The following is a 27,994-nucleotide window of genomic DNA, read 5'->3' as shown; positions in this document are numbered from 1 at the left end:
TGATTATGCTTCATGTGGAAATACCAGTTCAGATAGTTAATGAGGAAAAGTATTAAACTGCAGTTTGATCACTTATTTGCCCCGGGCGGACTGGCTTCAATATGTTTCAACTGCAAACTTAGGGCTCCTGTTGGATGGATTTAAGAGAGTTTTTGAGCAGATGTCTTCACTCCAACTCCAAAACACAACCACAAACACACACACAAAGGAAAAAAACAGAATTTTTTTTTTTTTTTACACATTTATTCTATTGTCCCTTAATGATTTGAATATAAGACACATGAAGTTGGCATTGTGCACCCTTGTTTACAGCTTTCTTCCTTAAGTCAACCTGTTTGTTCATTACACGTATTTTTATTTTGGCTTCAGAATTAACCAACTCTGCAGTTTGAAAGGCCGAGGCTTTGGCTTTTTAAAAAACTTGCTTATCATATTTAAACTTCAACAAGATTGGACATGCAAATAAGTAACCGAAGAGCACTGCAGGTTCTCATGCTCAGGCTTATGTCAGCCCAACCCTGCCTTCCCCTCTTCCCTCCCTCCCTCCCATCTCTTGCCAAACAGGATCTGTAGGATCTTACGGAGTCATTTTCTCAGGAGACAGGAATGTCAGAACACAAGGCCCTGCTACCTGCTCCAACATGCATCCAACATTCCCCCAACTTACGGGAAAAAAAACCCAGAATGTGTTGCTCATACTACCATTTAATTTCCACTCAGTGTGTGGCAATAAGCTTGAAAGTAAAATGCAGTGTGTCCACCGGACGTGTAGCAGACACACACTGACTCACCTCTGTAATGAGGCTGTCTGGTGCACCACCCTGTCCACTGTTCACTGTGTGTACGTGCGTCTGTGACCCTTTAATTTCAAAGCTTGTCTTTATTTCTATTAAATCCTTAGCAATGTTTTTCTCAAGCTACTTTTACGAAATAACGTTTTAATTTTCTTGAATTCTCTCAGATTTTTCAAATGTTTTACAAATGACATGCACCCAAATGTAATGAATAATTTCGGACAGTTTATTCTCAAAGTCTTTTTCAAAGTCTCTGTTTTTGTACAGCTTGAAAGCAAAATATCATACAGCAGACAGGCAGGTCACTGAGACTATAGAAACCCAGGTTTTTCAGAATATAAATATAATACAAAAAACGGTGTCAAAGAAGAATGACACAACCAGAAATGTAAAGGATTACTGGTGATACTTTTCAATCATCCCATGTCACCATCTACAGAATCTCGTTATCCTGATGCTATCCACAAGCAATGGGGAGAGAAATGTAACAAAAAGGACGTCCTGGTACGTGCTACATTCATCTGCTCTCAAACCTGGACACACGGTGGTCCAAAGTGACAGCACTCCTGCATCTGTGAGCATGCCCTCTCCATACTAGCGCTGGCCTTTTCTGTTTCTGAACAAGCAGAGCTGCACGCAGTGAAATGTTTAAAGTCACAAAGTTCACTCTCTCTTCACATATTCTGCTGTTTAAATGACAGACCAGTGGCTGGAGGTTGGCGATGAGCTGCTGATGGACTCTTTGTAGGTGGGAGAGTGGGTGACGCTCGGGCTGCTGGGAGGTGTGGAGGAGCAGGAGTTGGACTTGGACTTAATCTGCGGCCACTTGTCACCAAGAGCCTTGGCGAAGTGCTCATCCACTGAAACAGAGATGGAGAGCTGCTGGGAGCGAGCTGCTCTCTGGTAGTTCACACCGAGGCTTCTCTGGAAATGTTCATCCACCACGTGGTCATAGTTGGATTTGGGAATCACTGGAAAAGAAAGGATGAATGACAGACTTTAGAAACACACCTCAGTGAGTCAGATTAAGAAAGAAGATGTGTTCATTATGATGTGAGCGTGACAATCAGGGAGTGACCGTCTGTTAACAAAGTGTGAGGCTGACCTGATGAGGGCGTTCTGTGGATATCGGACCTGCAGGCGGGGTTTCTGGATGAGGAGACGCAAGTGATCACAGAGGGACGCATCTGAAACACAACAAGAAAAAAACAGTTTTTAATTAAGAGACTCTGAACAAACTTTGCTCCTGCAACAGATGCAGGTTTCAGTTTTATTTCCACTCCACAGAAACCTGACTGTGCACAAAGGGCAATCAAAGGAAAAGAAGAAGATTTCAAAGTGAGTAAACAGGTTGGGTTTGCCCATGGAAAAACCGATCCCTCCCAGTGTGGAAGCATATGCGGGTCAAAGAGACAGTCTGTTTGGTCTTGTTGATGGCATTCCTCCCTCCATCGCTCACATTTCTCCCTGAATCCGGCTGGATCACATAGCTCTGACAAGCTTGGGCCTGTTTACACTCTAACTTCAGATGGGAGATGTACCACTTGCTGCGGGTAGCCTGAAGCTACACTACAGTGACTACAAAGGGTCATACAGTACAATCTCTTGCATGAAAATAAAAAAACCCAAATAGAAGAAAAACCCCACTCGGGGTGCTGAGCAGTGCTCATACTGGTTCATTACCTGGATTTGAGAGCTGGCAGAGCTTTTAGCCTTCTCTTCTGTGCTCTCTGGGTCTTTTCTAGGTTTCTTGATGAGGGCGAGTGGTTCATCCATGACTGGTGTGTAGTAGACATGGGTTGGGAGAGGGCTGGTGGGGCTGGGGGTTGGACTCCAGGTGGATGTGGGGCTCTGGGGCTTGTTGAAGATGGCCTGTGCTGGTGCTCTCTGGATGGCCTTACCAACACTTCTGCTCAGCGCCCGCTCTCGTCTGAAACATTTCAAGCATCAGACAATGTTACATCTCTTTGAGTTTAAGTTTTTATTGCATGTGGGACTGAACAAAGACTGAAGCCAGTTGCACCAACCTTTCCTCCAGGGTCAGTCCTCTGTCATGGCTGCGCTTGCGTTTGACTGGATACACAGTCGGGGTCCGAGCGCGGTCATTAGTGATGTGTCTGTATCTGTCCTCGCTTCTGAGGTGGGGCTGACCTACAAAACAGAATCAGAGCACAGGGTTAAAAAAAAGGGCTCGTCATTCATCCCATAACTGACTTGGCTTTGCCTATCCTCTGGAGCAAGAAATCCAGAAAAACTCTGCAATTGTTTCCTGGCATTGATGATTTTACCACATTGGCGGTAGTTTGTGTCACCATGTGATGACTCACTCACACACTCATGTTTTGATCCATGACAGCGACCTGCATGACAGCAATTCGTGGGAAAAGTTTTTTTTTCTTTTTGTCACCGTTAATTGTAAACTCCGTTAACTCGTAGAACTCGATCTACCTGATGGGCGAGCGTTACAACACCACACAGCTGATTCAATGCTAACGGTAAATGATGTTTTTCTGCATGATGTCTGGCATCCAGCCCGTCACACAGTGAAGAGGGCCCAATCAACAGGTTTTGTTATGGATGTGTGACACACATCAGATGGCTCATAAGGTTAAAGGACCCTGATTTGGGCGGCACCCTGTTTCTGAAAGGGCTGTTAAGGATAAAACATGATGTGGATTTTTGCAATGCACAAGTTGAAACATGAGCAGATGATGTCAGGGTGTGTTGGGTAAGAGAAATTCACTTTTAGTCAGATTGCAAAACAAACCAAAGGTGTTAGGGGTATAAAGTCTATGAACTCTTGGGTGCTGAATATCTGTGTGCTCACATGTTTTCATCAGACAAGACTGAGGAGAATCATTGTTTTTGAATGTAATGGTCACATTATTATAATGTGTTCCTTTGTTCCACTGTATGCTTCGTTAACACCTGAAAACCCAGACTGGTAGGCCCTTCAGACGTCCTTTCACTGTCTTCAAATTGCCCTTCAGTGCCTTAAAGGCTCCACATTAGCATAACTGTCTCTTATTAAAGTCTAAAAGCTGAGTGATAGAACAACAAAACAAAATCTTTTCAGCGTCTTCTAACCCTGACTGCTCAATCCATTACACATCTCTTAGCGTCTGATCACTCCAACACCTGTGAGCTGCTCCCTCTCACAGGGTGCCATTGTGGAGGGGAGAGAGGGAGGGAGGGAGAAGGGAGGGGGACAGGTATAACCACACCTATACTGATTTTCTAATGCCTCGGGCATGGATATTTCTTCCTTATTAGCAGCGGGAATAAGCTTCCTGACCTTGTGTTGTGCTGCCTCTTATCAGATCTTGTAAATACAGAGCAGGAAAGAGGCAGCATTTGGGGATGATTTAAACAATTTTAGATACATTTCAGAGACATTTAAAACCAGAGTGCACAAAAAATTGGGTTTACTTTATTCTTCTACTATAAATTAAAATCTGCCACAAAATCAGATTTTTTACCCACAGCAATGTAAGTTATAAAACATGAAGCATAATATAAAAATTTACATTTCACAATATTTAAATTCCTCCCATGTGACTGTCATGATAGATTTGTTTTCTCCATTTACAACACATTCATTTATGAATATTCACACAATGATAAGATGCAGCAGATAAGAACCCACACATTACTGTGATATTACATTTAAATATTTTTAAATCCAAACAAAAGCAGACTGAAAAATCATCAAGGTAACTCAAGTATACACTCTCACAGATCAAAAAAGGCACAAATAAAGAAAATAAAGCAATCTTACCTTCTAAAATGTAGACCTTGAATCCGCTGCTCATCCGAGTGATGTACTGGAAGTTAGCCACTGCCATGCCTCTGTTGTTCTTTGTCTGAGAGAAGTTAAACACACAGGAACACCTCGACTCCAGGAGTGAGCTCACACACAATGTGCCTCAGTTATGGATTGTATCGGAAAGGTAATGAGATGCTGCGTCTGAGCTCAGCCAGGTAAAGGATCAGGTGAGAGCAGATAGGTTCAGTCACTTCCCTGTGACTTGTTCCTTGCGTCCCATTGGCTGCTGCCTGGGCCAATCAGGGGCCCTCCTCTGGTCAGTGTTGTTATTGTCCTACAGGAATGAGCTCACAGGTGAGTGTCTGAAAGGTAGAGAGTGGAGTTGCTTAATGTCAAAGTAAAACAGAAACCACAATTCATTCTAATTTTTTGTATTACCTTTTCTCTTTTCTTTAAATGAGCTCTTGAGATTCCCTCCTAAATCTTAATGAAGAAAAGTCTAGCTTTTGTTTCCCAGCATGATCCAGGACCTGCCCCCTCCCCTCTCCCCTCTCCCCCCACCTTCCCACCACCTAATCTGCAATCTCACCAAACTGCATTTTTTCGAGCTCTTAGCCCACCGGAGCTCCAGTCATTCCTCTGACCTGCCTGTACACGCACGCAGCTGCACTGTGAGCCTGCCTCACCAGTAATCCAAAGGCTTTTGTTGATGGCCAGACAAAGACTCTTAAGTCCTGGAAATGTTGCTGCCATGAGAACAATCTTGCTCTGAGCTGACTGAGGAGTTTGGATGCAGATAGAAAGAAGGAGGTCACTCCATCTTTTGTGATGCTAGGCCGAAAAACAAAAATGCATTCAATATACAGTAAATGAAGTCACATTAATCATTTCGATTAATTTATTTTTCACATATTGAGAACTAAAAATGAGTAAAAATCTACTCCTGTATCCCTACATTTTTAAACGTGTTACAATCCATTTTAATCTACTGTGATAATAATAATTTTACTGTGATAGCTGCCAAACAAGACTATTTGAAATGAGAACCAGAAGCACACTTGAAGGTCCTGCTGTGAACACAAGCATGAAAAGTGTTACAAAGATCTGTGTAAGCTCAACACTGCCACCCACAGTCAAGCCCTGGAACAACATGCCATCAAAGTCAGACTGGGACACTGCATAATGCATAGTAAGTGAAATAAAAATATCAGTTTTGTTCATCACAAGGTATGTTGAAAAACATGTTTGCTCACTCGCAGATTCCACGCAGTGTTCACATTTCAAAATGTAAAGAATTCCAGTTCAAAATAACAGGAAACCAGCCATGTTTTTCTTGTTTTGTTGCTGCATTTCCTCATTTCTGCCTCTTGAACTGCTATAGACTCAATGCACAACATTACACCACAAGGAGTCAGTAGAGCCCTGTTAATACCTCAGCAAAATGAGCCAGGAATTCTACCAGTTTCAGCAAGACAAGGAAAATCTCCAGGTCATTTTCCATCAGTGTTCATTTCCAGTTCAGTTTCCATACTGGGAGGTCTGGGACTCTCAGGCCCTTCAGGGCTTTGTTATGATCACTGGCCCTGGGTGTCACCAACAGATGGCGCATCTCTGACAAACCTGTATTGACTCTGCTGGAAAGCAAAAGTCACACCCCATGCAAGCTGCAGCCAAACAGTGAGGCTGCTGCTGCTGTTTTATTGAACTCTCCAGGAGGCGATATCACATTACCTGCACCCTGTGGGCTCAACAGCAAGCTCGTGTCTGACAGAGAGCGACGCCCCTGACACCCTGCTCTCATCAGCACCAGCATCACATAAAGCTCAGAGCAGCGTCAAGTCAGCCATACAAGGGCCAGACCAGACAGGAAGTCAAAACTACAATCCTTAAAAGATTAAAGGATTTACTTATTATAACCCATTTGCGGTGGAAGCGGTGGAAAATAAGATGAGATGAGATGAACCCCTTTTTAGTGTACATCTGTTTCAGGCTGTTCCTGGTTTATTGTGTACAGAAATCATTAAATTGCAGTTCAGCTGAAGAGGGGGAAAAATGTCAAGGCCTACATTTCCTAAGCAGCCACCCCCGGTCAAGGCAATGTTTAAGTGCTCAAACTGCAGTTCTGTGAATGTCCACTTGAGGCTGGCTGTGAAAGTCCAATTATCCACATTCACACCAAGGCAAAAAAAGAGGAGAAGATTTCAAGATTACGAGGTCGTCCAATCAGTTGTAGCTCAACTCACTATGAGTCGGGTGTTCGGCTTCACCCTCTATAGTGGCATGGAGAAAAATAATTTAGGCTGTACAATAAATAGATAGAGTCTACCGTACGTAAAGAGATCAGAGACTCCCTTGTTTCCAATATGGCTCCTGTCTATGATTTCCTTTCTGTTCAAGAAACAGACAGGTGGTGTAATAGAGACTACATCCGTTATACAGTCTATGTTTTATTCTTCCCAGCGTTTTGGAAGCAAGGTTATAATTGTGAACTAAAACGAAACTAAAAAGGAAAACTAAAATTTAAAATACATTTCAGTTAACTCAAACTAATAAAAACAAGATAAGAAAAAAAAACGATAAGTAAACTACAACTGTATCTTGTGTTCACAAAACTAACTGAAACTAACTAAAATTATTGACAAAATTCCCTTAGTTATAGTTTTTGACAATATTAGTAGCCTTTAGGATTTAAATTAATCCGACACATTTTCCCAACCAATTTTATTAAAGTTTTCGGCAGTTGTCAGTGCTGCACAGCACCATCACAGCAACGTACTGGGACGTGCTTGTTTACTGCACTGACTGGCTGTGCACTGTGCTGCGACCAAACGTAGTGGAGCAATGAATTAGAGCATCTGTAATAGTTTAATTGTTACAGAGTCCAAGTTTTTATTTATTGAAGCTCATAATATATTGTTTTTTTATAATTAATGTTTATATTATTTTTATGTAATTTATGTCAACATTATTTTATATAATTTATGCTAATATTTTGTTATACTAAGTTTATATTATTTTCAAGTGTTTAAGGCAGCAGCCAACAGTTCAGTATCAGCATTGACTGAGCAGTGAGCACTATGTTGAACTGGAAAATAAACTGTATGACAAAATATTTACTCTGACCTTTTTGAATCCTGCACCTGGTTAATAAGGTATGGAAAAACTAAAACTAAACTAAAAGTAAGCCTTGTTGCAAAAATATAAACTAAATAAAAACTAGAATGCCTGCTCTAAAACTAATTAAAACTAAACTGTAATGGAAAATAAAATGTCAAAACTAACTAAAACTAAACTATAATGACAAATCCAAAACTATTATAACCTAGCTTGGAAGTGAGGATTTTAAACAGTGCTAGCTTTTCTATAGCTTTACTTATCACGTGACGTTTTATATCAAACTAAACACACACCCCACTTCCTACAGACTGAAGCAATTAGCTAATGCTAGCAACATGGTGAGACAAGTGGTTTTCTCAACTTTTCCGACACAATGCAGATGAAAACAAAATTGAAAATAAGTGAATAAATAAATGGCTGTTTAAAATCTTTAGGAGCAAGAATGTATTTGGATTTGAGCAGCAAAGGATGGTTCAATCTAACAGTTAAAGGCAAGTACTGAATTGTTAGCTTCAACAACACTAGGCTAATTTATCAGACCTCTTGAAGGGTGCCCAAAAAGTAAGCCATGTGAAAATTCAGGTCAAATTTTCCACCACTTTGCTAAAGCTAGTTTCACTTCACAAATTCATGTTAAACTACATAGCCTGAAAAAAACGAGATTATTTGAAAGCATTTATTTTGAAAGCCGCGTCCGGAAGTGGACGTCTGCACTCTGCCTGACTTGACCGTGGTCCAGCTTCACAGGCTCCTCTCCCTCAGGATGACTGGGAGTGACGCAGGGCAGACGGAAAAAAACGGGGGCTTTAGGGGAAGGACAGATGAACGGCGGTGATGCAAGACGGAGCGTAGCTTTGATTTCACAGGTTCGAGCCCGATGCCCGCCTGCACAGAGGACATGAGAGTTGCATATGTGTACAACTTCCTGTGAGAGGAGAAAAATCACTGGGCATCATCCACTCAGCGGTGGGGCGGATCAGTTAAGGATACACTCCCAGGTAGGTTGTTATGACACTTACTACTGATTGGAGGTTGTTTTGATTGGTGAGTTGATTTTCATGAAATCTGATCTGAGAAGATATGGATGTGAAATGAGTTATATAATTTTATTTTTCATTAGATATCGTCATTTTTAAGCTTTGTTTTGATGGTTTGCTTTAACGTTACACAGGCTTGTCTCTTCAGCTAATCAGTCACGATTTTCTACTACTGTTTAAAGGGCATTAAAAATGTGATCCCAATAAATAACACAGGACTCGTCTCTCTTTAGGCAACATTGCTCCTCCATCTGCTCATGGAAAAGTAGCCTAGTCATCCCATTTTCTAGCTGAACACCAAGTTGTTAATCGTACCCAGGATATTTGGACACCCCTATCCGTCTCTTAAGTCTCCACCATGAACTACCTGCGTCGACGACTCTCGGACAGCAATTTCATGTCCAATCTGCCCAATGGCTACATGACGGATCTCCAACGCCCCGACCCGCCGCAGCAGAGCCCCGCAGTGTCGCCTGGGCCGACGGAGAGACGCCAGTCCACCAGCCAGCCGCAGCCTGCAGGAGGAGGTGGAGGCTCCGGCTTCTTCTCCTCCATCTCCAACGCTGTCAAACAGACAACGGCTGCTGCGGCGGCCACCTTATCCGAGGCAGCGGACCGAGCAGGAGTCTCCAGCAGCGCCAAGGTCCTCCTTGTTATCGATGACCAGCAGACCGACTGGTAAGAGCAGTGCGCAGTGCCAGATCCGTGCATCGGTCTAGACTGAAATGTGTGCCAGACTGTGGGCTGCAGTGGCCTAACATCCAGAAGGTCATATGATTCACTCGGTGCTGTGAGGTAGCCTATATCACGTGTAGCAGCCCACAGGCGTCGTCCTCTGGTCACAAACACTCTGCTGGTGTGTTTATATGGCATAAAAAGCGCAACAGATTGCTGGCAGAGGAGCCATGTTCATAAGACTGTCAGCTGTTGCATGTTTCGACGTCTTCGTTCATTCTGATATGGAAACGCGAGGAACGATACAGGCGCAGAGGGTGGGCTGCTGCCACCATGATGATTCAGGTTTTTTCTCAGGTGGGGTGCATGTGAGGACAACGCACAGCAAATATGCATGCACCACGTTCTCTCCAGCAGGGAAAGTAACGCATGCTAATTGGAGCTTTGTGCACAGTCAGAGGTGACAAAATGTTCAATTTTATATGATCATGACACCCCAGGCTCCACAGATCAGAGCACTTTGAAATCAATTCTCCAGCCCCCTCTGTCACAATAGGCACATGGGTGTGTGTATGTGTGTCACTTTTTTCTTGATGCCAGGACCATGTATCTATGCCCCTTGTCCACTGTTTCATTTTTTCCCAATAAGGTATGAATATCTCCTTACTGAGCAGAAAATATGCACCAGTAACCACTGCATCTGCCTCAGGTGACATTATTACCTGTGTTTAATTAATTCTCAGCATCACAGGCAACACCATCAACAACCTGATTGCATCAGATCAATCAGCAGAAAGAAGTTCAGCCTCTGCCTGTTAACACTGTGATAAAAAGTAATAGCGAGCATTGGCACTGTAAATAGGTCAACATGGTGGTAAAGATTTCTTATGTTTGCTCTACTGATTTTTGATTTAATTTTCTACAGCAAGCATATTCTCACAGCTTTGAAATGTAATGGAAATGAGATAGAAAATGTCCTCTCACTAATTGTAAAAATGCTGAAATGAAAGCCAGATTTTTTTTTTCATTTTTTTTTTTAAGTGCTCAAATTCTTCTTTCACTTGCAGGGTGAAGGTCTTCAGGGGAAGAAAGGTTCACGGGGATTTTGACATCAAAGTAGAACAGGTAGGTCAGCACAAGTCCAACTGTTTCATTATCTTTTTAACATCTTTAGTTATATTTCAGTTTAATAAAGAGCAGAGACAGGTTGTGGAATCACATTAGTTCTTCAAAAGACATTTATTCAATGGATCACACAGGCCTTTGTAATTGAGACTGAATTAAAAAAACACCTCTACCCATAAATGTCTTCACCTGAATCCTAAATTTACATTTATTTCCAGACCAGAGTGGTCTGTTGGTCTCTTCATGAGTTATTCTGTTAGGTGAATATTACAAATATCCACTTTCATGTTCGGCACACTGATCTGCCACAACCATGAGACAAAAAAAATCCTGTTTGTTTTCACAGAATACCAGATGACTCATGTAGTAGAACGGGGGCTGTAACTGTGTTTGAACAGAGCCCTTTGAAAGCTAGATCCCCTGAGAGCCAGTGACAGTACAGAGAGCTGCTGCTATCTTTAATTGTCTCTCCTCGCCACAATGATTAATTTTAAACTGATAAAGCCATTTTGATTTTGATCAGGTCACATTTTATTTATGATAGTGAAACAGTTCTTTAGGACACAGAGGAACTGACCAGTTAACTACTTTGGTTAAATGTGTATCTCATGTGTAAACTCATTGAAAACATGTATTGATGTTGTGTGTGTCAGTAGCCATTAAAGACAGCCTTAAAGTTTGGAAATCTTTTTCTCAGCCTGAGGCATTTTCCGTCCTTCCTATTTCTGTCCCTCTACTTCACATTGTGTCTGGGTTTCCATTATTTCCCCTGTGGCTCCTTAAAGTGAAGAACACACTTGAGTCCACCATGTCATTGCTGTACCCGTTTCAACCTGACTGATATTTCAGAAGTTGTCATTAAATGTCCTCCTGCTGATCATATTTCATAAGGTTCCTTTCTAGATAATAATGCTGATGCTTTTTCTTCCAGGCAGAATTCTCTGAAATCAACCTGGTGGCCAACGCCACAGGCACCTATAACGTGAACCTTGATGCAATCAGAAATGGACATAAGGTCACTAAGTAAGTTTAATGCAGAGTCTTTGTTGTGAAAAAGTTGCAAGTGTTAGTTTGCTGCTGTGTTGAGAGAGTTTGTGATTCCACTGTAGCTGCAGCTTTTAAGAGTAAGTGCCTAGTGCTCTATTTTTCTGTCGCTGCAGTTTAATATTTTGCTAATGTCCTCTCTCTCAGGTCCTTTAAGCCAGACTTTGTGCTGATCAGACAGCATGCATTTAGCATGGACAAAAACGGAGACCACCGGAACATGGTGATCGGTCTGCAGTACGCTGGACTGCCAAGTGTGAACTCTTTACACTCAGTCTACAATTTCTGTGACAAACCCTGGGTGGTAAGTATTATCCACTGGCTGTAACAACATGTCTCCTCCTCCTGTTGTAAAAAAGTGAAGGCAAAGTCTCCCGCATGTGGAGCAGGAGTCTACACCACAAGGATCTGCTGGCAGAGCTGTAGTATTGAATTCAGATCCTTTTGGTGTACCAAAACACACCAATAAAACAACTAAGATCGCCCATATAAAGTGCTGCAGGAGCAACTGTCAAACATGGCGTTACACTCCATTATTTAGCATCAGATAAAACATGACTGAAATAAATTTTTCAAAACACTGAAGTCAGAGCAATAACAACTAGATACAGTGAGAGATACCATGATTGTTTTCAAACTTCATTTGATGTGTGGATTGATTTTAAACTTTGACCCCTGTCCAATCTATGAACGTAGAGTAGAAGGGGCGGGCTTTAAGATCAGGTGTTCAGTGGAGCTCTTGATATTCAGCTTCACTTCTGAAGAGCTATCATGTCATCCATTTTCTACATGAGCTACTTTATGTTGTTGTTTATACTTAATACTTTTTTAAATAATGTCTTAGTCTAAAATTTTAGTCACACTCTTCAACATTTGTGTGTTTTTCAGTTTGCTCAAATGTCCCGAGTCTTCAAGCAGCTGGGCCCAGAGGAGTTCCCACTGATTGAACAGGTTTACTATCCAAACCACAAGGAAATGGTGAGTCCTCTGCCATCTGCTCGCTCTCCTCCCACTTTTCCACTTGTGATGATTGGTATGACTTCATGCTAACAAGCCTTAAAGACACACACACACACACTCACACACAGGCCGTCCCTCTGCTCTCAGGTCGCACTTTAAGAAGGTCATTCACTGCCATGTCAATACTCCATCTCATGTAACAGCTGAGGCAGAACTAATTATCCGAGGAGCATTTCTCTTCCTTTGTCTTGGTGGATGTCGAGGTTTTGATTATTTGTGTGTCAAATCAGTGCCAGCAGAGTTAAATCTCAGACTGTTGCAGCAGAGCAGACGTCTCCACCCCTGCAGTCACAGGCTGACAGAACTGGGCCCGCTTTCAAAATATCAATATGAATCACTCCTGTTTGCTTGAAATTGATGAAAATGTGTGTGTATAATCTTTTGAGGGATAAATCTAAGCATGTGAGAATGCTTTTGTTTCAGATTACTTCCCCTCGCTTTCCTGTGGTGGTGAAGATGGGCCATGCTCACTCAGGAATGGGAAAGGTAAGACATCATGTTAACACATTATTTTGATTTTATCATCTGTTCCAGTTTACACTTAATGTTCTGTGGGAATCCCCTGATATACTAGCTGACACTAATTAACACTCACCTAGTTGATGGATATCGGTTTTGCAGCAAAGAACTTATTGATTGAGACATTGTATTTGTTACACAGCATTCATTTATTGATTAAAGGTTCATAAACTCTATGTTTGAGCTGACTGTGCTGTCATTGTTTTTTCATATAAAAAACACATTTGATATGATACAGTACTGATGCCTGGTACCTGGCAATTGAAATCAGGTATCAGTTCCAATTTTCAGTACTTTTGGTGTTTTAATGTGGTAATGACAATAACTTTTTAAACAATAAAACCTCAATTTTTTTTAAATTTTACATATTTATTCTTCAATATATAAACTTGCCATGCTGTGTTCACGTACAGCATGGAAAGTTGCATTCTCTTCCACTCCCTCACAGTCACAAAGATGCGTTTAACATGGTACTGTTTGATTTGTCGTAAATCAGTACTCAATGGTACAGACAGAATTTAGTTGGTACCTATAAAATTACTTAATTTATATATATATAATTTTGTTAGAACAAAGATTGATTAAGTTCTTTGGTCCAGGGTAATTACAAAGATCAAAAATAAAAGATGCAGAATAGTTAAATCGAGGGTATTGTGCTTTTTATTAATGCTTCCTACTGTCCTTCTGGTCTCCCTGTATAAGTTTTATATGATCTACAGTTTATCACTTTTTTCTCAAAACTATTTTACAGAAAACCCATATTTTAGGCTTTGTCTTAAACGCTCCGTTTTAGCTGCTCTCTCTTTAAAGCTTCCTACTTCACAAATCCCTTTCCTCTGATTGGCCAGCCCCCTGGAGGCCTTTAAGGGGCAGACCTAGGGACAGACCTTGGTGTTTGAGGATCACTGCTTTAAATTGTATTATCCCTCATGTTAGTAAATTTTGTGAAGACCCTGTGCTTTTTTTTAGAACAGACAGTTTTGATCAGTTTATAGACACACTCAGGGATTTCAACATCATATGAACATATAGTGGTTTGAAAATTTGTACACATTTAGTTTGACCATCCAGCATTGTCTCTTTGAATCCATGTTTGAAATATGGGAAAGCATACACATACCCCCTCTTTAATATCTAATTATCATCCGGGTCAATAGATGTGCACCTATATTTATTTTATCTTCTGTACTCCAGGTGAAAGTGGACAATCAATATGATTTTCAAGATATTGCCAGTGTGGTGGCACTGACCAAAACATATGCCACCTCTGAGCCTTTTATTGATGCAAAGTATGATGTCCGCATCCAGAAGATTGGCGACAATTACAAAGCCTACATGTGAGTGACATTTGGATCTTACCATCTATAATTTTGAGGAGGTTGAAAATATAAAACACTTAACTGGAAAGTGGAATTTAAATCCTTATTTACAGGAGGACATCGATTTCTGGAAACTGGAAAACCAACACCGGCTCATCCATGCTCGAGCAGGTGGCCATGTCGGACAAGTAAGAGAAGACTGATGCAGATTAGATGAGGATGTTAAACATGAAATGACTCACTGTACTATATTAGCTGCTCTGTTTAACATATATTACAGGTACAGAATGTGGGTGGACTCTTGTGCTGACATCTTTGGAGGGCTGGACATCTGTGCCGTCGAGGCTCTGCATGGTAAAGATGGACGGGATTACATCATAGAGGTACAAGACAGTAATATTTTATAATACACACTAATTTGTCTGTGATCATTCGAGATGGGAGTAAATGTATCATCTCGTCGGCTTGTAGGTTGATGACTGTTCGATGCCGCTGATTGGAGACCAGCAGGATGAGGATCGTGTTCAGATTGCAGAGCTGGTGGTTTCTAAAATGAGTCAAAGTGTTCCTCTCTCCTCCAGCCCCTCAGCAGTGCGTGCCTCAGCAGGGCAGCAAGCACAGGTGCTCAAATCACTTCACAGACAAACTTGCTGATGTCGCTCTTCTTTATTTCTCCAACTTTTCTCAGTTTGGTTTATGGAGCAAAGTAACGCACAAACTCTCTTATAGCCTCTTTTTTTAAAGAGAAAATGTAAATGCGGAACAGAAATAGAAACATTTAGTGTCGAACTGAAAGAGCAACAGCAGCATTAGATGAATAATTTACTGAGCTGCTTATGGATTCATACAATATATCTATGAATAATAAATGATTTTATGCATGGTGAAACACAGACATGCTCATGTGCAACACTTGAAATAGAAAAAGCAAGCCTGAATGTGGAATTTTAATAACTGATGGATCTAATTTTTTTTTCCAAAATGGAGCGTGAAAAAGACAAAAATGGCACAAAAAAGACTTAAGTCCGTGCAATGTTGTAGCCTTAGAACAAAGGTTAACAAATAAAAAATACTGCTCACTTCTGACTGGACCCGCCACCTGGCACTACCATTCTTTTGTTTGTTTGATATTTACTTATACCCTCTTCTTTCCCCCTCTGTGTGCTGTAGAAAGTACTATCACCGCAGCCGGTCTCACAGCCCAGAGTCCCACAGGCTCAACCTCGTCCCTCACCTCAGGGTAAGTTTTTTTTCTTCACAAAAACAAAAAGTACAGGCATAATTTGCTTTTGTTTCAAAACCTTTCTCTGAGGTTTTGAAAATATATTAGAAGAGCATTTGTATCCAATTGCTCCTTTGAATTTTCTTGGTTAGGTGGACCTCAGCAAAGCCCACCCCAGCAGCGACCTCCGCCTCAGGGCCAGCCTCCTGCACAGACGCAGCAGTCTGCAGCCAGCCCTGCTGCTGACTCCGCTAAAGCCAGCCAAGGCCAGCCAAGGCCAGCAGGTCAGGGGGCTTCTCAAGGCCAGAGACCGTCTTCTGGTCAGGGCTCTCCTCAGAGAAGCCAAGGTGGTTCACCTCAAACTCAGAGGCAACAGTCTCTCCCCCAGCAGCAGAAGCAGCAGAGGCCTGCCCAGCCCCCCCGGCAGCAGTCACAGGGGGGTCAACAGAGGGCTCCTGGCCAGCAGGGTCGGCCTGGAGCAGCCACCACCCAGCAGCCACGACCCACTGCTCAAGGCCAAGGAGGCCCCGGTGGGAGACCCCCCCTGCAGCAGAAACCTCAGCCGCCTCAGAAGCCTGGTCAGGACAACCCGGCCATGGGCGGCTCACCACAGCTGAAGTAAGTAAGAAGACATGGTGAATGATGTGGGATCCATTGCCTGACATACTTTATGAGGGGAACGCCACAGTTGACCCAGCAGGAAATACACTCTTACTTTTGCCTGCGTTGAAATGTGCATGCCACATGGGAAAATAATTCATGCTCTTTGTTGACAAATTATCCACCTGAACGTGCATGACTTATTGATTCTTACCCTTTTTCCCACAGTTTCACTGAACATTTCAGATTTCCTGGGGATAAATGAAAAACACACAAGCAAACCCTTGCTTGTAGTTACTCATAAGTGTAATGAAACCACTGCATCTGTCATCCATTTCCTATGACACAAGCAACCAAACTTAAACCAGTTTTTCCCTTTTAGGAGCTAGGGCAGAAAACAGTAAAAATCTAAATCATTTTGAACCATTATAATAAAGCAGCTCTGGAAAAACGATTAACATACAAATTAAAATGTACCATAAAAAAGGCAAAAACATGGTCACATGTGCTCTAAAAATGATAGGTTGCACCATTGTACCACCCCTCGTTGTTTTGAGACTTCCGAAGCTCTCAGTTTGGCATTTCTGCTACTGGCATCTTTTTTCATTTGGAGGCAGAAGCTCTCATACTTGGATGAGAAAGATGAGCTGGAAAAGAAAACCATTCCTGTGCCTCTATCTTGATAAACATATCACCATGAGAGTGACCTGTCTGTCTCAGTTGTGAAAGCAAACCCTGTTTTCTTTCTATTTTTACCATAAATAAGATCATGATGTAAAAAAAAAAGTCACATCATTGTAAGAAAGACCATAATCTCTCCTTCCAGAGGAGATTTTGGCGTCAGAAAGCTTTGGTTCTTGTTTGTTTCCTGGAGTTAGTATCATCTGTCAGTGTTACATCGAGCACTGACTGACAGTGATGGAGCTTTAGTCGATCTCTTTAAACAGACTTCTGTATAAACATTTACAATCCCCTCTCAGACGTTGTTTCCTAACACCGACTCAATGCACAGTTAATGAAATCCTCCATCAGTAACTGCCTGTTAAACTAGAAGCCCTGAGAAGTTGCCCGTCACTCCCAGAGGCCACATTGTGGTCTAATGGTCTCCAGGTTTGCTGATATGAATGAATGATAATGAAATCTTTTCTGAGGTAATAAATCCAACAAAAGACTGGGTCCTATCCCCACAGACTCCTATCTGAGATCAATTTGCAGCCTGTAAAGTTATTTTCTTGTTGATCATTCGGGTTTAAGACACTTTTCCGACTCTCTGCCATTCACTGCACGATCATTTCAATTGCTGCTGATGACAAGTAAACTAGCTTTGATTGAAAACCTGTTCAAGCTGCACAAATGTACACAATGTATGTTAAATCATGATTTAATTAAAAGCTCTCTTCTAGAGAAATCTGTAATTTTTTATCCATTTGTAGTCCTAAAAATTAAATCCTAGCAAGTGTTAATATACGCCACATTCCCCTGACGAGTTCGGAAACATGTCTTATTTAAGGATACTTGTTCAGTTTCTTGTTGTAAGACATTATTCTTCTTTCAAGAAACTTGACATTTAATTTTCTCTAACCCCACTAGCTGATTTTTTTTTCATTTTAAATAGCAATTTGAGTTTCTTTCTTGAAATGAGACATTTTTTCTCTAGTTATTAGGTGAATGTGGCCCTTATTAAGTCTAGACCATTTAATTACTAATAATAACACAAAGAGATTAGTTCATGCTGTGTGACAGATATAGTTTGCACCTGATACATTTGATAAACTAATAACAAATTGCTTTAGTAAAGGGACTGTGAGGACTTTCTGAGTGATCTTGAAAAAATTCTCATCTCTATGTATATGCCTAGAGATCGTAATACACAACTTAAAATGAGATTATCAGCACCAAAAAAAGTGTTATTCCTAAATGCTACTCCTAGCTTCCTTCTCGAGGTCGATCAGGACCAGATTGATTTATGGCATTTCTAAGTCTCTGTAACAACACTATACCAGCTGACAAAGTTTGGTAGTGAGAGAGAGATCTGTGTTTTTCTCTGCTGAAAACGATTTCTGTGATTAATTTTGTAGTGATAGTGGACACTGGAGCCAAACTGTCAGACAGGGAAAGGACAGAAGAGCAGAAGAAAGCCAAACAGGAGAGTGACCTAGCACTTGTTAAAGGCCAAAACACAAGCTAAATGCTAAAACACAAGCTAAGCTGTTTGTGCTAATGTTGATTCCAACCCACAGTCAGCAGTTATTCTGCAGTGGTCTGTTCAAACTTGAGAGTCTATCAATAAAATGAAGAGTGAGGTTACGTTAGCTCTGATTGGTAGATGACCGGTAGGAAATAGCCAGGATTCACTAATTTTACGTGTTACAGACTTGATTTAGAGCACCGGGCTGCCAGTAGAGCTATATATATAGCTGGCTACTAAATTACGGTAAGAACTGGCTGTATGCTTGTTGTCACGTTGTAAAGAACAGCGCTGTGTAACTATGAAATACTGTAACTCGTTGCATTGTGTACAGTAAAAAGTCGTCTTGAACAAGGAAAAGTTGTTTTTACAACAAGACATGATCTTAATTTATTTCCAAGACAACACACGCCATGTTAAGAGTCATGTCTTCACGACAGTGTGCATAAGACTCCAGGCCAAAGGTGTCACTGTAATACACCTTACATCCCTTTAAGAAATAAAAAGGTATATAAAGCTTGGATGTCTGTTTAATTTTTGTATGTAGAAAATGATCATAAATATGGAAAACAGCAGGACTGCATTTTGTGTTTGTAAAAAGTAGGAAGAATCACTCATTAATCTCTGATGAAAACATGCATTTCTTTACATCCTGCCAAGTCATTCAGTATTCATATCATGTAAATCTACCTTAAATGATAAGGTAATACTGAATGACCACAGAGAATGAATGCACTTTTTAATTTTCTTCACTTTTCTTTGCCTTTCTCTTTCTCTCTCTTTCTCTCTTGCCGTGCTTCAGTCTTTTTCATTCCATGGGTTTGCTGCATGACTTTAATAGCCTCTTCCTCTCCTCTATTGCCGTTTTCCTCTCTTTATAGCAAATCCCAGTCTCTTACCAATACCTTCAACATTCCAGAAACCCCGGCGCCACGAGCCAGCCTTAGCCAGGACGAGGACGAGGTGAAGGCTGAAACCATACGCAACCTACGCAAATCTTTTGCCAGTCTCTTCTCAGACTGAGACGGTAAACCCCCTCCCAGCCCCTCACAACCCCCACCCCCATTCCTCCCCTCCTCACACTGACAGAAAGATGGACAGGAAAAACGAAGGACAGATCCCCCAAACTAACAAGGACCAACAGAACTCCGCCTACAATTCGTGTACATTGACCCTGACATGAAAATGTACACCCTGAACACTCACTGCCTGAAATCTGTTTAAATCTTTCAAAACAAGCAAAAAGTAGAAGACTACACGATCAATTTAGCCACTAATGTCTGAAACATTCCTTGCCTTGCCTCAAGCTAAAGTAAGTCATCTAGTTGCGTCACGCTTAACAGCACAACACAATGCCTGTATATGCATGAGCTCACACACACACACACACACAGACACAGACACACACAAATAAGAAACGAGATGATGCAAAACTTATCTTGCTAATGCAATCACAAGTGATTGTGATCTTTTTGATTAAGTTTTGGTTGGCTGGTTAGTTTGCTGATGAACCAATTTAATTAAGGGGCTGTATTAAGATTTTTCAAAATTTCCTGATACTTATATTTTATTGTGTGAAGAAGCCATGCCTCTCTTGGGTTGTTCAGTATCTCAAAATGAACTTTCACATGGCAGACTTTGCAAAAAGAGCAAATCAACAACAGCTTTCAAATAGAAATTTGAAAGAAAAACAATTCTGAACGAATCATGAACAGCAACAGAATTTACTGACAGTAATCAAACAAAAAAGGTTTTGCAATGCAATGCTCTTACCCAACCCTGTTTAATCAGTACATGGCTTATAGAGGGAAATCTTTAACCCTTTTCTTTTTAATTCCCATGGATAAAAAATGACTCTTTAAAGAAGTAGACTGGACAATCTCCTCCCTGGTTTCTGTTCCTGATGATATTTTTTGTACAGTCCCAAACACAGAGTAGCCTTGCTCAAAGGATATCCAGCGTTCAGCCGATGCTCAATCCGTCAAAGCTGTTGACTGCTCATGGTGATGTCATCGCTGCATGTCAACAAGAGGCAATGTTACCCTGACATTTGCGCTTGTAACAGTGTCGTCACACGTAGTTGCATTAGTTAGTGCAGTAAGCTCGTTGGTGTTGTGAGGATGTTGTTGCCGCCACTTTCTCCACGTTTTTTTTCCCCAGTTGCACAAGAACAATCGCTTGAAAGTTTTCCACCTTGAAAGCATGCCTTACACAGACAAGAGCGTCAAATCAAATGGAGCTGTCTCAGGGATGTCCACTTGATTGTGACACTTGTTTGTGGGTGAGGGTCTTCCATTGCAGTTTTATCGTTGTTGTTTCAGCAGTAATGAACGAGAAGCATGCATTTAAATGAGGTAGACTGCTTTTATTTTTCATATGCCTTTGCACACAGAGTATATTGATAAATAATACTTGAATAGAGTGACATAGACTGATGTAAGAAGTCTGTATTTTCAGGGTTATTTTGTTTCTTGACAAAGCAGCAGCACAGAGGCTGTATACACCTGGAGTCAACGTGTGTCCTGAGAGATTCAGTCACAGCCGGGAACCTGTTAGTGTTCAGGTGAATGCAAACATTGAGGAAGAAATGAGATCTGATCACTCAGGCTACATCAAAGGTGGTCAGGTGAACTTATCTCTTTGGTAGCGACAAAATGGGTAGTGACATAGCCTGGGGTGACTAGGGTATCCATTGCTTGCACCCACCCAACATGCAGCTTCTGTCGTCACCATTTACTTAAAAATAAAAAATAAAATAATAATAATAATAATAATAATAATAATAATAATTATATATATATATATATATATATATATATATATATATATATATATATATATATATATATATATATATATATATATATATATATATATATATATATATATATATATATAAGAGGCTCTATTTAGTTTTAGCATTCAATTACCACTTGAGTGGCTTAGCGTGATTTGCAGCAAAAAAAAAAAAAAAAATCCATGTTGTTCTCACTCTGGTGTTCCAAAACAGTGTTTTTCAAAGTGGGGTCCCAGGACCCCCACCCCTTGTCTGTGCACACCACTGCTTCAGTGGTAACATTTCCTCAAAGTTTTCAAAATGAATTACTTATATGGTCTATGGTTGCAAATACTACATAATACGTCATTACATACTATAAACATTAAACTAATCATTGTTTCATAATGAGGAGATGCTTGGAAAAATGTCTAACCTAAAAGGGGTCCGTGGTCTAAAAAAGAACCCCTGGTCTAGAAAATCCTTGTTTCAGCCTCTGTCTGAAATGCTTAGCTTTAGCTCTTTAGGTCTCCCTGCTCCAGCCCCCTGGAGGCCTTTCAAAGGCAGAGTAATGGGCAGACCTTATTTGAGGCCTACCCTTCAAATACATCAAGAAACAGTTGGAAGATCTTAATGCAATGACCTCATCACTTCAGCAAGTCTCTTAAAGATCTCATGCTATTTTCAGAACAGACCACTTTTATTAGTTTATAGACAGATTCAGGGAATTCTACAACATAAATATGTAGCGGTTAAAAAATTGAAATTGGTGGATAGTGAGATTTTAAGCAGGGCCCATGGCACCTTTGGTCAATCTTCTTGACTCGCCCCTGATGCAGAGCAGTTATAAAGACTTATTATTATTATTATTATTATTATTATTATTATTATTATTATTATTATTATTATTATTATTATTATTATTATTATTAGTATATTCCTGTTAACAGATTCTGGTCTTCAGTGGAGTTCACACACCCAGTAATGTACCTCAGGTACCTCAGCTCTATGGAGGAACATCAGGCTGAACAAACAAACTTAAGTTTTATTTCGCACGAACACTTTTATTCAAATAAATGGTGAACATGCCAGGTAGGAACAGCCATGAAAGAGCCGTCCCTTTGTGATCTGATCAACTCTGAAACATGATAACATCAGGTGTAAACAGGGCTTGACCTCCAATGCTGCTTTGTCAGAGACAGGTGTGGTGCTGGAGGGCACAGCATTTGTTGGGTTGAGAGTTGTTCAGGTAGAGTAAGTGAGGAATAGTTATGATTCCCTTTATTAAAAAGCAATGTAATGTACCAACTTCTGACTGTAAACCAGCCACGGACTGAGTGGATGTACCAAGAGTTAGTGGATGGCTGATAAAACAGGGTTTTTGCAGTAAGTAGATGCATTAAGAGTTTGCACTTAAACCCCAGTCTTGAGGGTGTTTCATCAGCACAAGAGATTTTAGATGCACAGTTTCCGGTGGGTTCACAGTCTGTAAGAGGAGGCTTATCAATAAACAATGTAATGAAAGGATCAAGAAATGGCCTGTGGGATTCATCTCTGCAGTAAAAGCACATCCTTTAACCCTTACTGAGTTCATCGACAACTTTATCTTTAAGCGCTTCTCTGAAAATGAGGAACAGTTTTGTTTCCTGGCACTAAAAACGTCTTCCAGAGGGAGCTCTATCTGTTAGAAAGTGGGGGTAGTCAGGCAATATCATGCTTTTTAGAGAAGACCCAATAGCCAAAAGTCTTAAAGGAGTCCTGGTTCCCCTTGCTGAATCTCCATGCTGCCTGTGATTATCAGTCTGTTTGTGTAGCCACAGTGACCCCTTGTGCTCAATGGTGCATAAATGTGTGAATGTTGTTCTGTAACTGGTCAAACCAAATAGATGTGTTGTACAGAGCTCAGAGTGATGCAGATTGTCGCCTTTATCCCCTGCTGCTACTCGTGCTTGTTGATATTATGTGCGTCTTTAAGCTCCTGGGTTTTATTTTTTAAAACTTATTTAAATAATTTATTTGTGCTTCATTTTTGCTATGAGGCAGGACTATCTGGGGCTTGTTGGTTTATGCATTAGTGATTCAGGGCTTCATTTTTTTAATTTGACAATGACTCAGCGTCAGTTTTATCACGGTGCTGCCGACTGCCAAGAAAATCAGAACGAGCAGCCTTGTGTTAGTTTTACACCAAGTGTGTAATTTATGAGAATGAGCCTTTGAAATTAGCATGGATGGTTCACATAGAAAAACCCTGTCACTCAGAGGCCATATCAAAACATACCAAACTATGGCGACTCCTGAGACTGACAGGACGAGCTGCAAAGGAGTGCAAAGAGGTAGTTTTATGTTTTTGATATTCACAGATTTTTCCTTTTCAAAAGTTTACATTCTTTATGGTGGATATACATTTGACTGTGAATGTACTTTTTTTCTTTGTAACAGCTTGTTTTCTTGTTTCTAAATGCATTGAGTAACTATTGTGGACAAAAAAGAGGAAATTTTTGTTGATTATGAGTTGAACTGATTGTCAGTCAATGCCTGCCAGATTATTATTAATGTAAGTGCAAGAATCAAACAGCTGAGGTTTTTGTCAGTCAAAAAATAAGATACTGCATAATGTAAATCATGGTGGAATCTTGAATTAAATGTAAAAAAAATAAACATATTTGATGTTATATGCAATGTAGCTATATTATGTGGAAATGAGTATGTTACTGAAACATGCACATGTTGAATAAAGTCTATGACCAACAGTGATGGATCTATTCGTCATTTCTGTCTGAAAATACGAAAGTGGCACAAGTCAAAAGTTTTCATGAGACTCATGCCCATCTTGTGATGACACTCTTTCTAAAACAGTGAAATGGATAAAACCAGGGATAAGTGCGTACCAGGATGGGGTATCAGGCTGATAACAGCCTTATTTCAAGGTATCGCTACAGCAAAAAAATCTAACATTGAGAAAGTCCTTCTCGCCAGCAGCTGGCACTACATTGCTGTGGTTTGACACCTCGGCAAATGTGCGTCAGGGAGTGAACCAGGGAGGGTTAACAGTTTAACTGTCTTATTTAGCGCTTCGGTTTAGGTCCCATATTATGCAAAAATCACCTTATTAGGTCTTTTAGTGAAATTTGTGGGTCTTTGGCTTTCCTCCCAACCCACAAAATGTGACATTTAATGACAAAACCTGTACTTAGTGCTTGTGAATGTAAAATCCTGACCTAAAACAAGCTGTTTGGAATTTCCGGGGTTTGCCGATGTCAGCGATTCCCTTTTTTGACCAATCAGGACCAAGTCTGACCTGATTGGTCCATCGGAGCAGAACCTCAGGACTAAGCGGCTGGAGTTCATTTATGAGTGAAATGTGCCCGGTACATTCAGTAAAACTGTGCATGTGTGTGCTAGTCACTTCACGGCCGACTGCTTTTCCAACTTTGGACAGTACAACAGAGGGCTAGCGAATAGACTGGTCCTGAATCCAGGCGCATTACCAACCATCCACCAACAAACCTCTGACCCTGGAAATGTGAGTATTTTAAATGCTGTGTGCTGTGGAGCAGATGTAAGAGCTTTTCCTCAGTGTCCCCCCTGTCTCCGTGTTAGCTTCAGGATGCTAACTGTAGCTGCTGTTAGCCTATTGTTTTATCCTGTAATGTTACCGTAAATGAGATTCACTATTAAACATTGTACACGCGGAGCTTGTGGCACTGCTCTCAGTGACGGGGAAGAGTGGGGCGGTATCAGCTGTGGCTAATTTACATATGAAGGCCACGCCCACTAAATCAGACCATTCTGAACAGAGAGGCTATGAGAGCCTGGAAACAATGCTGCTGTGCTTGATTTATTGGCTTTTTGGACCAAAACATGACACTACCATTTCATGAAGACATCAATGATCCATATTAAACTGCAGAAAAGAAGTATAATATGGGACCTTTAAAAAAATACTAAAACTAGGGGGAAAAAAAAGTTGTTAGTGTTTTATTTTGGACTTAACAGCAGAGGGACTGTGCTGTCTGTGTTCAAATGATCTGTCACTGTTAATTGAAATCTTATTCATCAAAAGCACCAGTGGTATCGGTACTATGTATCGGTGAGTGCTCCAGACAAAGTATTCATACGGTGTTAGTTTGAAAAAAAAATAGAGGTATTAAACATCCATAGATGAAACTGAGGTCGTAAAACAGCTTTAGGAAAGGAGATTGATTCTAACTTGTTTTTAGTTTTAGAGCAGAAATAATGAAACGAATTACAAAGCATTGGTTGAGAATTGACAGTTCAGCAAAAGCAAAATGGAAGGACGGTGTAAATGAGATCTGTGAAATGGAAAAAATAAAAGTGAAAATCAGAAATCAGCTCTCTGTTTTTGAAAAAGAATGGGAGAAATGGGAGAGATACACAATGAGTAAAACTAAAAATGGTTTACCAGTTAAAAGTTACAAATAATGCAGCACTGGATGGTTTTATTTCATTGAATGTTCTATTTTTCCTTATTTTTGATCCTTTTTTCACTCGTCCTTCATGTTGACATAAAATGGACACATGTACACCCTTTGTTTGAATAATACCAAGTAACTATCCACTTGTTGCATTAGGCACATGAATTAAGCCTCTTGGACATCACTCATTCAATTACAATAATAATAATTATTTCCCATGTGTAGGAGTGCAAGAAGTCCTTTAAAAAAGTGTACAATAAGTAAATGTAATCTACTGCCTTATCAACTATTTCTATTTTTATTATTTTTATTATTTTATGTAATTATATATTTTTTGTCTTTTATCATTGTGGTATATTATTTTCCTGATCTGTTTTGTTTCTTTCATCTTCGTTTGACTAACTATCGATGTCATAATTTTAAAAAACACAAATTAATAAATCACGACAATAATAATATTATAAAAACATACAGCTTTAGAACATTTTGATCCATGTTTACAGTGAATTTGTAAAAGCAGTCATATTAGTGTGACCACAAGGTGGCGTGGGCCTGCAGTCTGACAACCATGGACCTCAGTTCTGTACTATATTAATCAGGTTATGTAACTTATCTTACACCCTACAATGATCCATCTGATTGATGAGAGCCGTATATGACATCACATGTCATTAATTGTCTACAAAAATATACTTCAAAGACTCTGTGAACATTCAAATCACTGATCAAAGTGCTATCCTCTCATGATAAAACTCAGTATTATGAGTTTCTGTTGTTTTTATTTCTTCATTTTATTATGTTTAAATTGAGTTTTGTCTCCTTCAAAAAGGTTTGATTTCCATTGTTTCTTCTTTCTTCTGAGGCATACATTTAACAACACAATGCTGAGTCATAATCACACACAAAGCACAAATACCAATGTGTGCATAATCCTGTTAAACAAAACTAATCTAGCACACATTAACAAAGGGCTCCCTGCATGCCGCTCATCACAGTTCAGCCTGTCTTTTCTTCTCTGGAAGAATGGCCTAATTCATGGTGTTTGAAGAAAAACACATGTATTATGTTCAAGTATCTTCTGGGCTTCCATTAGAGGGCTGCTAGTCTGAATGCAGCAGCTGCAGCTGAGGGAGGCCAGTGGTATAATGCAGCCCAGAGTCAAACAGATGACTGTGTTTTATTGGCTTGTTTCATATAAATCAATGAGTGCAGCTTCAGCTGAAACATAAACACTAAAACTGAGATATTTTACTTCATAAAAAGGCTTGCCTGGTATAAATATTTTGGCTGGTTGGTTTCCTGCAGCGAGGAGGGAGAGAGCTCAATTTTAATCACCAAATGGATCAATGTCTTTTTCCCTCGAAAGTTTTTATTGCAGACAAAACTGTCCAGAGAGCAAAATCCAATTTGCGGGCAGGATGTTATATAGCAGCTCATGAAAGGTCAGTGTGGTTTTACAGCTCTCTATGCTTGCTTGCATCTCTTATCTAGCAGCCCAGCGGTCCAGACCATTCCCTCTGCACAAATCCAGGCTTGGTTAGCGGTGAAAGTGACCAGGAAATACATCCTATTAGAAATCATTCATTACAAATTCAGAGCCTCCACCAGGAGAAGAATCAGCCGAGTGTCCTCCAAGGACAAAGTTAATCACTGTCTGTCAAACTGAGCCACGTACTGATGACTGAAAAAGTGACTTTCCTCTTCTACAGGCATACACAAGAGGCATAGTCACGAACACAACTCCTCTGACTTTGCAGGTTTTTTAAAAAAAGGATTCAAGGGTATTTCCGGTGATAGTTTTGCTCTTATAGACAGAGGTCTGACTAAAGGAGGGAGGGGCCCTCACTACTTCTTCTCTGAGTGGGTTATTTCTAGAGCTGACCCATTTAAACAGCCTGGAGATGCTGGAAGCACAGGTGCATACGTAATTATATACATTATGTGTCAAAAGTGGTTTGCACTTTTGATTTGATGGGTGAATGCGTTAACTATACAGGCTCGTAATGGCAGCGGTGCCAATCCCCTTCCCTTTCTTGGTTAAAACAGAAGAACAGAGTGTTTCAGTCGTTCTTATTCTTTTGTGAAGAAAAAAAGAAATGCTAATGTCAGTGTACCATTCAGATGCTCATTCAGCGCTCACATGGAGGTCTCTGAATGGGGAATGGAGACTGTTACAGCTCTTACACACGGCCCCACTGCCTCGCACAATTAGTACAACTCAGTACTGCTTTGCATTGTGCTGCTGTGGGTCGGAGAGTAGAGAGGGAGATATCCATATTTAGAAGGACCTCATTGATTCTTCCTCAGCGTGGCACAAAAGATTTGTTGTCCATCCGGACTTGAATAGCTCGTCCTT

At 40.5% G+C, this 27,994-nt stretch overlaps 2 protein-coding genes across 6 annotated transcripts; one reads left to right on the top strand and one right to left on the bottom strand.

The window, feature by feature from the left end:
- Positions 1 to 1,002: 1,002 nt before the first annotated feature.
- Positions 1,003 to 9,213, bottom strand: vgll4l (vestigial like 4 like). 4 transcript variants are annotated; one of them, XM_074669484.1, is made up of 7 exons: positions 9,082 to 9,195; positions 8,697 to 8,747; positions 4,573 to 4,922; positions 2,822 to 2,945; positions 2,478 to 2,724; positions 1,900 to 1,981; positions 1,003 to 1,765 (listed from the first exon to the last, which is right to left on the bottom strand). In XM_074669484.1, exons 3-7 carry the CDS (start codon positions 4,637 to 4,639, stop codon positions 1,485 to 1,487), a joined length of 801 nt encoding a protein of 266 aa, XP_074525585.1. In that variant the 5' UTR covers positions 4,640 to 4,922; positions 8,697 to 8,747; positions 9,082 to 9,195; the 3' UTR covers positions 1,003 to 1,484. The 4 variants fall into 4 exon arrangements, with proteins under 4 accessions (XP_074525585.1, XP_074525584.1, XP_074525587.1 ...); XM_074669483.1 differs by lacking the exon at positions 8,697 to 8,747 and having other exon boundaries at positions 9,082 to 9,213; XM_074669486.1 differs by lacking the exon at positions 8,697 to 8,747 and having other exon boundaries at positions 4,573 to 4,894; positions 9,082 to 9,205.
- syn1 (synapsin I) lies at positions 8,406 to 21,216 on the top strand. Of its 2 annotated transcripts, none has more exons than XM_074669481.1 (14): positions 8,406 to 8,675; positions 8,948 to 9,392; positions 10,457 to 10,514; positions 11,446 to 11,537; positions 11,706 to 11,862; positions 12,447 to 12,536; positions 13,002 to 13,064; positions 14,292 to 14,434; positions 14,530 to 14,604; positions 14,697 to 14,799; positions 14,888 to 15,037; positions 15,587 to 15,656; positions 15,791 to 16,256; positions 19,308 to 21,216. In XM_074669481.1, the coding sequence occupies exons 2-14, from the start codon at positions 9,073 to 9,075 to the stop codon at positions 19,447 to 19,449; spliced, it is 1,929 nt and encodes a 642-aa protein (XP_074525582.1). In that variant the 5' UTR covers positions 8,406 to 8,675; positions 8,948 to 9,072; the 3' UTR covers positions 19,450 to 21,216. The 2 variants fall into 2 exon arrangements, with proteins under 2 accessions (XP_074525582.1, XP_074525583.1); XM_074669482.1 differs by having other exon boundaries at positions 8,407 to 8,675; positions 19,346 to 21,216.
- Positions 21,217 to 27,994: the final 6,778 nt, after the last annotated feature.

The sequence above is a fragment of the Halichoeres trimaculatus genome, unplaced genomic scaffold, assembly GCF_033239565.1.
Source record: "Halichoeres trimaculatus isolate MK-OKI-2021-1 unplaced genomic scaffold, fHalTri1.1 fHalTri1_scaffold_5, whole genome shotgun sequence".
NCBI classification, from domain to species: Eukaryota; Metazoa; Chordata; class Actinopteri; order Labriformes; family Labridae; genus Halichoeres; species Halichoeres trimaculatus.
Note: the sequence above shows the minus strand (reverse complement) of the source record. Positions and strands in the feature narration are given on the sequence as shown.